Here is a 10,311-nt window from a genome sequence, read left to right as displayed (position 1 = left end):
CAAATCTCGGTACACAGTTCCCTGTGAAGTCCGCCTAGGACGCGATAGTCCTGACGTTGCCCGCTGAGCGTGGCTGACTATACGGCAAGCTGTTCCACACCACCTGCACGTTTCGGGAAAGTTCGGCCGCTGGGAGGGGCCGAACTTATACACGCATCATTTGATGTGCTGTCCACATGTGATGTCTGCTTTTAATCAGGCGTGCCACCGTTTTGCGTCTATGCTGCCAATCGGCGCCTTGTACTTGAAAAGTTCCACTACGGAACAGATATTGCATGTGTCTTCAGAACCCTATGCCAAATTTATGCCATATTGAAACCACATGTCTCACATTGTATTCTCCTTGAGAAAAGGAATGCCGCTGGCGTCTCACAGAGAGGCTGGGCATCTGGACGGCGCCTTTCTCCCCTGAGCTCCGCCCTCTCACTCCTCCGGTTAGCGAGTGACGTCACGCCGCCGGAGCCTCTACAGCTGCCGAAGCAGTGCTGATTTATAAAATTCGTTTTGATTTCAAAGCACTTTTCAGACGAGACAAATAGACCTCTACCCGAGAAACGTCATCATGGCGTTGGTAGACAGACTGAAACCGAAACAAATCGGAAGGTGAGGGCTGGGTTCCACGGGGCACTTGTTCGCTGCCCCCTATTGAAAGAAAAGTAGCACCGAAGGTCGCATCCCTTTCAGGAACAATCGTAATCCCCTCAAGACCGTGGCTTTCGGGCGCGGCCTTGTTCGCCCTCTAGCTTCGAGCGTAGTTCGACTCTACCAATTGGTGGCGCTGTCGATCACTATGACGTCATTAGTTTACAAACAGGGGAGGTCCATAGCCAAGTAGATTGTCGGCTGATGCCGAACATAGTGGTATCGGTTTCATAGACTGGTTTCCAGATGTGACCGCCTCTTTAACGCAGGTTCACTTTTGGCGACTGTCTGCATTTTTGGGATCTATACTGTCTTTTCTGTCGCAAATGATCCGCAACCCTTTTGACATATCTTGGGGCACCATCGCGGGCAGTCGCCTGCATTTGACCCTGAAGCTAGCAACATTGATATCTTATACACACACTACAAATTTTGTAATATCCGAGAAACACAATCAAAGCGGTTGTTATCGAACCGAGAGATTCGATGGCCCCGCGACCCATCAGCCCGTCACACATAGAAAGGGTACGCTACTTACTACATGAACTTCCAACCGACTTCGCAAAGAACAGAGAGTCAGTAGACCTCTCCCTGTTTGTAAACAAATGACGTCATACTGTTCGACAGCGCCGCCATTTTGGTAGAGTTGAACTACGCTAGAAGCTAGGGGCGAACAAGGTCGCGCCCGAAAGCCACGGTCTTGAGGGGATTACGATGGTCCCCGAAAGGGACGCGACCTTCGGTCCTACTTTTCTTTCAATAGGAGGCAGCGAACAAGTGCCCATTCTTGGAACCCAGCCCTCTCCCCTTCCGATTTGTTTCGGTTTCAGTCTGTCTACCAACGTCATGGTGGTGGTGGTGGTGCTCGTGAGAGGGCTCGCCGTTGTCGGCCTTCACTCTGCGCCTTCACATAGGTGTGCAACGTCACGACTGACGCCCTGGGGGAATGTGCCGACTTCTAAGGGAACTGTGCCGACATATGTCGGAAAGCGTCTCAGGATAACCCAGGAAAAATCCCGGACAGCACAGCCGGCACCGGGATTCGAACTCGGGTATCGTATCTCCCTGTCTCGGGTTCAAAATCCCGGTGCCGGCTGTGCTGTCTGGTGATTTTCCTGGGTTTTCCTCAAACGTCATGATGACGTTTCTCGGGTAGAGGTCTATATATATCGTAATTCAACCAATCAAAACAGACGCATTCATATAGCAATCCAGAAGGCGCCACTGTCGAGGCGAAGGGAGAGAAGCGAGTGTGCTGGGGGAGGGAAGGAGTAGTTGTCTCTATTTTTAGTATTCGGGGACTTTAATGGGAACACCAGCATTGCGCCATCCGTCGCCAGGCGTCGAAAACTGCCTTTCTCCCTCTCCCCCAACGGTACCCCCTCCCTCTCCGTCGCTTACTTCCATGGGGTGGGTGTTGTTTCCTATCGGGGACCATTCAGTTTAAAAAATGGGTGAAGGCGTTTGAAAGGTAAATATTGCATAGGAGTGAGAGGAGGTCATGTACTGAATCAAAAAATATATAAGAATTATAAAATTGTGTGGCGTAGAACTTTTTATACGCACTTGAACAACACCATCTGAAGCATTTCTAGCGCAGGAGAATGAATTAACTAAAGTCCCAATACGCTAATCCAGGGACTTTAGAATGAACCGATGAGCAGGGAAAGACGAAGAGGGGGAGGGGGATCGTCGATGGGATGAGGAGAACGAACTTGGAAAGAAAGGGACGTCTGTTCTTAACAAGAAACACGGCAATGCTAAGTCTAGCTGATTCGGATTCAGGTGCTTCACCTCCTGTCATCTTGACAGGTAAAAGCAAATAAATGTAATGCCGACTTTCCAACTAATTTCCTTGTAGCGCGTTTCTTCTTCGTTGTTGTTTTCCGGGTTATTTCGTCTTCGTTTTTCTCAGTTTCATCAATGCCTCGCGACCATCACTGTTCCAGCGTGTTGTGGCCGTCAAACGTGACAAAGTGTGGACTGTTGCTCCACCTCGGGCGAGAGAGAGTGCGCAGCATTGCCGTTATTTTGTGACTGTTCATCGTTGTATCCGGGTTTTCGTCATGGACTGGAACGGACTGCTAAAGAATCTGGTTAATCCCAACGTGCGTTGCTTCTACGCTGCAGTGCATAGCGTACAGACCGGCAAGTGCCTTGACTACTTGCCTTTTGCTATTTATCCAGTAAGTAACAGAGAGGCTGTAGCCCTTGGAAACAGCGTGCATTTCTTCCGCGAGTTACTTGGGGGATGTCACCCCAATGGTTCGTGGCGTGGCCAGAGGGGAGGGGCTTCGGGGTGTTCAAATGCCTCTCTCCCCGAAATCGTGCCTTTGGTAGTGCGTTTGGGAAAGGGAAAACGGGGTGAAATCCTCCTCCCAATGTAAAGTTCCTCATTGTATAGTTTTCGTACGCTACCGCGTACCAACTAACAGGTTACCAATACTGAGTGCGAGGCGAGCGAAGGATCCAGTACAGTAAAAGGATCCAGTACTGTAAAATGTCCATTGCTCAACCACCTTCATTATGGGGATCCAGTACAGCTACTATGTCACAGCGTTCATGTGACTCTGCTATTATGATAGATGATCTACCGGATTACCGGTACCGGTAGGCAAAAACCAGCAAACACTTCATTGTACAAGGATCGTTCGAGGTGGACCGAGACATTAATTTCTTTAAATACTATGGAAATTTCGGGAAGCACCATAGACTTTATTCAAAGTATCCACCATGCGCATCTAGACATCGCTGTGGTAACTCTTTGGCGTCGATAGCAATGGGCTGCTGTCGTAGCCACTGCAGGACATCGTTCTGGAGGGCTTCATCTGTATGGAACGTCTTTCTTCCAAGGTGCTGGGGGAGGGAGTTGAGTAAAAGGGTAGAACGGCAGCGCGTCTACCTACAGTACAGTAGGTAGGAAGAAAGTATAGGTCGGGAAGAACTGTGGCGCTTCTACCACTTTTCAACCTGTTGTTCTTAGAGTGGGATTCAGGGCCTGGAAATTTAGGCACTAAAAACGATGGAAATAGGCAGGCATTTAGTAGGCCCTCTAAAATAGAAAAATAAGCAATAAAAAGCAAAAATAGGCACGTTAATACGGTGCGCTCTTTGGCTTTGTTGGTGTTTCAGAACGTTCCATCAAGGAAGACTTGCTCACTTCGAGGCTGCGGTACCATAAAATCTTCGACGTCTGGTACAGGAATGCTAGCAGCTGAGGCGGCCAGGGACCACACTATATGTAGCATGATACTTTTAGATCTCTGCCCTGGAAGATCTTGAGATGTTCAGAGAAGTAACCTCTTTTGGTCAAATGTACATGAATCCCTTCTAGCAAACCGAGGTACCGAAGGAAACCAAACGCAGAAAAGGAACAAAAGGCGCAAACACGCAGAAACAAAATGCAACACTCAGCACGAGCCTGAAAGGCCCACTCGTGCTTACACGTATAAAAAAAAAAAAAAAAAAGGATGTTATGGCGTCTAAAAATGTTGGAAAAGGCTACAGTTCAACCGAGTCGATAAAAAGGCAGGCAACCGTGAAAATGTCGCATTTAGGCGCTTATATGCATTTCGAGGCAAATGCCTAAAAATCTGGACTCATAAGGTAGTGCTGTAGTTAAATGCGAGCTAAAATGGCGCATTAATTTCATACGAATATATTAATTATTAACAGCAACAGCACTAAATTACCCGTGGGACACAAGAGTTCTTTTGTGTCAGGTGTAGACCCATGCGATATCGCGGTACATTTCTAACGGTGAAGCCAAGGTGGAGTTTCTTGGTGGGTACCTTGGTGAAACTTCTTCCTTTCGCAGGGCGCTTCTGGGGAAGAGGTGAGGGACCTGGCTAAGTGCCACCGCGAGCCCTTACTGCTGTACGGCCACGGTGCAACCATTGCGAAACTAAGGTACACCTTCCTCAAGATGGAAGGTCCACATATTATCCTGCTGCGAAGACCGGACGTCAAATGCGCCGTTGGGTTTGCTAACACAGGTACTCCATATACTGAAACCCCATACAGGGCAGGTACTCGGGGGTGAACACGTGCCGGAACCCCACTGTCGTTGGCATGGGTTGAGATGTAAACGATGCCCAGTTGAAAGATGGCAATGTTATAATGGTCCTTTTTTCACATACGCCTCGTATCCTATAGTGGCTCTCCGACGAACTAGAGTCACTAAATAGGGAACAGAGTAGCGACACTGAGCCACGCCGGCGAGAGACACCGCCATCTTGAGTCCGGCGCGGCTGCGTCGCCAATCTCCTCCTGCGTCGGCGAACAGCCGCGGTCGAGCCAGCTCGCAACCGGAGAAACCGGTTTCGGACGGGGGAACTCAACATGGGCGGGGTGTTCTTGGAAGGAGAAACCACGTGACACGATCAGTCCAATCGCGGACACCGAAAGGCGGCTCCGGCGCGGAAAAGGAATGCGATATTCTGCACCCCTATTTAGTGACTCTACAGCGAACCACGCACGGCTGGCTGCACCGTAAACAGCACCCCATCTTCCATTGGGCGAGGAGAAATTTTTGCACCGTAGTGCCCGTCTAAAAACATAAAATGAACGGTGAATACGATGAGAGTGACGGTCTGCATGGACCAGTTTGTCGAACCGAAACGTTATTCGTTCCGGTTTTCGTTCCGGTTCAAAGGAAACTGCTCAGTTCCGGTTCAGCTCCGGAGCAAAATAAAAAAAAACGGTTCGGAACCGGATGGAACCCGTTCAGTTTCACGTGGTGTGAGAAGAATTTACTGCTGCGTAAATAACCCCGCTTATTCTCTCCAAGATGTCAAACAGAGGGAGAGAAAAAGAGCGGGATTACAAGGTCCCACTAAGTGACCTAGAGAAAAACAACGAGCCCGTCTTGCGCTCTGGTACATTGTTGTGTGAGGCTCGTGCACAAATAACTACAATGTAGTTGACCAAAGTAACAGCAAGTCGTCGAGCATTTGCGGGAAAAGACGGGGCCTTTGATCTGAGAGAATGAATTCCAGATTTTCTTACCTGAACACTGATGGATGCCATGTATTGTGCACTTGAACTCTTGCGGTATGTGCTCTTGAGGTCCAAGTAGTCCAATTTTCCACTTTTGCACTTGAACCAGAAACCGAAAACAAACTCTTTCGGTTTCCCTCCCGAGCATAAAAATATTTTACGGTTTTCATTCCATTCCGGTACAACCAGAATACAGTTCTTTTTTCTTTTTCTTTTTTGTTCCGGTTTTCGGTTCCACTTTTCGTTTCACTCCGGAACCCTGGCCAAGACTAGAGACACTAAATAGGGCGCAGAGTAGCGACACTGAGCCACGCGGGCGAGCAACCCGCCATCTTGCGTCGGAGCGCGGCTACGTCGCGTAGCAACGGGAGGTCAATCTCCCGCTCCTCCGCCGGAGAACAGCGCGCAGTCGAGCCAGAACCACTACCATCTCTATAATACCAACTATATACTATCTATAAGTATTATAGAGATGATCGTGGCCAGAAAGCAGCCCAGGAAATCGATTTTGGACGGAAGGGACTCAACATGGACGGCGCGTTCTTAGAAGGAGAAACCACGTGGCACGATCGGCCCAATCGCGGACACCGAACGGCGGCTACGGCGCGGAAAGCGGATGCGATACTCTGTTCCCCTATTTAGTGACTCTAGTCAAGACATCACGGCACGTCATGGCGGCAAATACGCCAGCGACAGACACTTCCCCCAGTGAATGACGTCATGCAGGCGTTACGTTTATTCGACAATTACAGTGCAATGTCAAACGTACGAGCGTTACTGACAATTTTGGTGTCAAATGTACTGGGAACGAACAATTCTCCCGCCATGTGTTTCAGTGGTCGTCATTGCTGTGTACCCGGTGAACGCCCCATCGCAGCCCATCGTGCTCACGCTGCAAGAGATGTGTGATCAACTGATACGGCAGTGCTACTAGCCGGCTGCGTTCCCTCGAAACGAATTAGAGGCAATAAATAATTTTGTGAAAAAACTGCGTGGGAAGTCTACTGTATACTGTTCGCAGTAGTGATAGAGTTGAGTGAGGTAAGATTGTGACGGTATTCGCGCGTGTAAGATCCGCGACCGAATCCGCACGGATATTTAGTATATCCGCACATACAACGGTTGTTGAATTTGTAGGAAAAAATCTCCACGGCGAAAATGAAATACGCGTCTCCGAAGATGCGCAATGAACAAACTAAAGAAAAAAAAAAAGGTGTTCCTTCGCGAATTTTTTGCGGGCGATCTACGGAACGAAATTTTGTTCTGAAAACGGCTACGATATCAGGTCACCGAAAGGAACAGATGTTCTCATTGGGACAACCTCGTAGCTTTTATAATTAAAAAGTTAATTAACGATTTTTAGGTAATTAGTCATTTGACGGTCGAGCAACATATGGCCAAGAACGTCCGCCGGCCCAGAGATGATAGAAGTGAAAACAGCATGTCTATAGTCCTTATAGGAAGGGAGTTGCCTCAGGACAGAAGCCGCCGATATTTCGAACAGAGACTGTTCCTCTTCTGGGCCCCTTCTTCTCGCCCCTCCTCCTCGCCCAGAAGAAGAACAGTCTCTGTTCGAAATATCGGCGGCTTCTGTCCTGAGGCAACTCCCTTCCTACATCTCTACTGGTTCGCTGGATTTCTACCCATCTATAGTCCTTATAGGTTTTTAATGGAAAATCTGTATCGAAAAAAAAAAAAAAAAAGACACCCTGTATATAGGTAATTGGAGCAGGTGTATGAGCCTATTTGTGTCGCTACATGCTGCACGTGCCGCAAGGTAGGACTGCGAACCACCTGGGGGTTCTTTTGACGTGCGTCGGAAAAGGAACAGTTGTTGTCGCCGAACTTGCATACTTCGTGCAAATCAAGAAGTCCACCGGTCAAAATTAATTAGCACAACGCCGCGGGAGGTATAATGCAGCCATTGGATGGTGGCCCCCACTTGGCGCCACTTTTTGTCTAATGAGTCTTGTGCAGTGACGTCACGTTCGGTCACGTGACTCGGGACAACATAGTCACGGTAGGAGAGCATGCCGTTAGTTGTTGCGGTTAGAGTCACTAAATAGGCAACAGAGTAGCGACACTCAGCCACGCCGGCGAGAGACACCGCCATCTTGGGTCCGGCGCGGCTGCGTCGCCTGGCAATGGGACGCCAATCTCCATCTTGTGCGTCGGCGAGTCGGGTCGGTCGAGTTAGCGAACAGCCGCAGTCGAGCCAGCTCGCAACCGGTTTCGGACGGAGGGGACTCAACACGGACGGCGTGTTCTTGGAAGGAGAAACCACGTGACACGATCAGTCCAATCGCGGACACCGAACGGCGGCTCCGGCGCGGAAAAGGAATGCGATACTCTGCACCCTTATTTAGTGACTCTAGCTGCGGTATGCGTGCAATTACGAGGGGATATTAGTGAGCTTTAGTGTAACGTACGTCGTCGCCCTTGCGTACGTAAGGGATAGCGTGGTGGTTCTGCGCAATGCGCAAATGCGAAGAGGACGAAACCCGAGGCAGGGTAGAAAGACACAACACACACACACAATTTATTTTCTTTTGAGAAATTGTGTGTGTGTGTTGTATCCTTTTTTCCCTGTTCAACTCCTGTCAATGCGCAAAGTTCTGCTTGTGCCTTGAGCATGCGCAGAACCACCAACGCTATCCCTTACGTCCGCAAAGGCGATAGCGTACGATATACTAAAACTCACTATTGTAAATACACACGCTGTTGCCTCATTTGGCCCGCAGTATGACGCATCCCCATGTTTTCCCCGAGTCACTTGGCTCAAACGCTGCGCGTGACGTCATGCGCACCAGCCTCCTCGAAAAAAAAAAAAAAGGAAACAATTTTCCCATTTTGTAAAGTCCTATCTATAGTGATAGCACGGACACCCGGTATAGACTACATTGGCCGTGGATACGGACGACAGCTGAACATTGCGCCTGAGAAGAGTTCACTTCCTTGATCGATTCCAAGCTTATACACTCTAAGGAAAAAAAGGAGTACGCTGGGGAGTAATTGCAGCTTTTAGTCCCCTGGATTGCAGTTACTCCCCATGTTAGTCCCTAACCCTGAAATTTACTCCCTAGCACTGGAAAACGTCCGAAGCTCGGCATAAAATTAGTCCCAAAAGAGAGTAACAGTTGTGGCAATGCATCTACTCCTCACAAGGCCCGAAATTCCTCCGTTTATACTCCTTTTTCTTCTTATGGTGTAGTTCGTTGATGAACAGATTTCAACTTCTTGAGCATTCATGAGCCCAGGAAGCCGATATGTGTGCCCCTGCCAGTGCATCAGATGGAAGTATTTCTCCCATCAAGTATGTAAGTACTTGTATAACTAGTGACAAATAAAAGAGTCAATATGTAACTTCTGTGCCTGAAAATACTATATTCAGAGAGAGAGAGAGAGAAGGAAAACAAAATGTACAGCTGACAGCCTCCAACATGTTATGCCATAGCAACTATTATTCTCAAATAAAACCGCAAAATAAGATCTGATATGTTGTTCGAGGATTCTAAGTGAGGAAAGCGGAAAACATTGCTGCGAAAATTATACTACAAGAGGCATAGAGAAGAGACTCCGGGGCGTACATATTTCCATATTTATTAGAGGATTACATATTGCAAATATCGAAGACGGAAGTCTTGTGTAATGCAACATGTTCTGTAAGATGTTTGTTCTAGAAAGCGAGTTGCATGACAAAAGGGCTCTCTACCTGAAGCAGGGGCGGATCTAGAGGGTTTCTGTAATTGAGGATAAATTGAGGAGGGGGTCAGGCTCAATTTCTGTCTTCGCATAGTGTTTAATTGACCTCGACTGCGTAACTACCGTCCTGGGCTCAGCTGGACCCCCCCCCCCCCCCCTCAGAAAAATCCTGGATCCGCTCCTGACCTGAAGATTCTGTTTTGGTTTATGTTACACAACAATATGTTATGAGCCGGTCAAATGAAAGCCTCGGGAAATGAATAACCCTTACATCAGCACTGCTTACTGCCTCGGCGTATTTTAAATACTACGTCATGTCACTTGATACTTTTCATCCGCGAACTGGCTACGCTTCGCAACTAGCATTTGTATATTTGTTCAGAAACTGTTTTAAAAAGAGAAAGGGAAACTTCTGCAAAAGAGGGCCCTTCACTCTTGATTTCACGCGTTTTGAGCTTTTTTTTTTGCCACAGAGATGATTTCGCGTTGTTGCGTTAGGTTTTCTTTTTTCTTCGAAAGTGAGCAAAAATGCTGATTATCTGCATAATTGGAAGCTTGCACACACTGCATAAGTCTCTGTGGAAGCACGGGAGGGGGGGGGGGGGGCGAACAGGTGTGCGACGGCCCGAACTTCAGTGGAACTATCTTGTGAAGTCATACTACCTCTACATTCTCAAAGGAACACGAGCGAAAACGTCGTGCGTCACTTCTGCTGAGGGCGCCTATAGCTGATCCAGACTCCAACAGGACCACATTGTCAATCATATTTCTTGGAACCCTTGCAACCCAAGGTCATTGATGCCAAGTTCACGCAACGATGCGATGCAACGGAGCCACCGATTCGCCGCCACCGTGGCTGCCGTGACCGCTACAGTTGTAGCACTACGCCAACTACGCGCGCCGGTCCCCGGAAGTTGTTTCGTCAGCATAAAATAGTGCGAGCAGACGAGGTCAGGATATTTTCTGATA

At 48.5% G+C, this 10,311-nt stretch overlaps 1 protein-coding gene and 1 long non-coding RNA gene across 2 annotated transcripts; one reads left to right on the top strand and one right to left on the bottom strand.

Annotated features, from left to right (window-relative positions):
- The first annotated feature begins 2,374 nt into the window (after window positions 1-2,374).
- LOC135366059 (uncharacterized) lies at window positions 2,375-6,631 on the top strand. The gene is made up of 3 exons (XM_064598706.1): window positions 2,375-2,828; window positions 4,460-4,637; window positions 6,477-6,631. Exons 1-3 carry the CDS (start codon window positions 2,709-2,711, stop codon window positions 6,572-6,574), a joined length of 396 nt encoding a protein of 131 aa, XP_064454776.1. The 5' UTR covers window positions 2,375-2,708; the 3' UTR covers window positions 6,575-6,631.
- Window positions 6,632-9,224: 2,593 nt separating this feature from the next.
- Window positions 9,225-10,207, bottom strand: LOC135366663 (uncharacterized). Its single transcript, XR_010414255.1, has 2 exons — window positions 10,006-10,207; window positions 9,225-9,380 (listed from the first exon to the last, which is right to left on the bottom strand). It is a non-coding gene; the product is annotated as an uncharacterized LOC135366663 (long non-coding RNA).
- Window positions 10,208-10,311: the final 104 nt, after the last annotated feature.

This window comes from Ornithodoros turicata, chromosome 8 (assembly GCF_037126465.1).
Source record: "Ornithodoros turicata isolate Travis chromosome 8, ASM3712646v1, whole genome shotgun sequence".
NCBI lineage: Eukaryota > Metazoa > Arthropoda > Arachnida > Ixodida > Argasidae > Ornithodoros > Ornithodoros turicata.
The sequence above is the reverse complement of the archived record's forward strand: the minus strand, read 5'-3'. Positions and strand labels throughout refer to the sequence as shown.

What these genes read in the sequence shown, in the direction of transcription:
- LOC135366059 (XM_064598706.1), top strand. Translation starts at nt 2,709, where the DNA reads ATGGACTGGAACGGACTGCTAAAGAATCTGGTTAATCCCAACGTGCGT. An exon ending in TGCCTTTTGCTATTTATCCA is followed by an intron (nt 2,829 to 4,459) that starts GTAAGTAACAGA and finishes TTCCTTTCGCAG; the next exon opens with GGCGCTTCTGGGGAAGAGGT. An exon ending in CGTTGGGTTTGCTAACACAG is followed by an intron (nt 4,638 to 6,476) that starts GTACTCCATATA and finishes CATGTGTTTCAG; the next exon opens with TGGTCGTCATTGCTGTGTAC.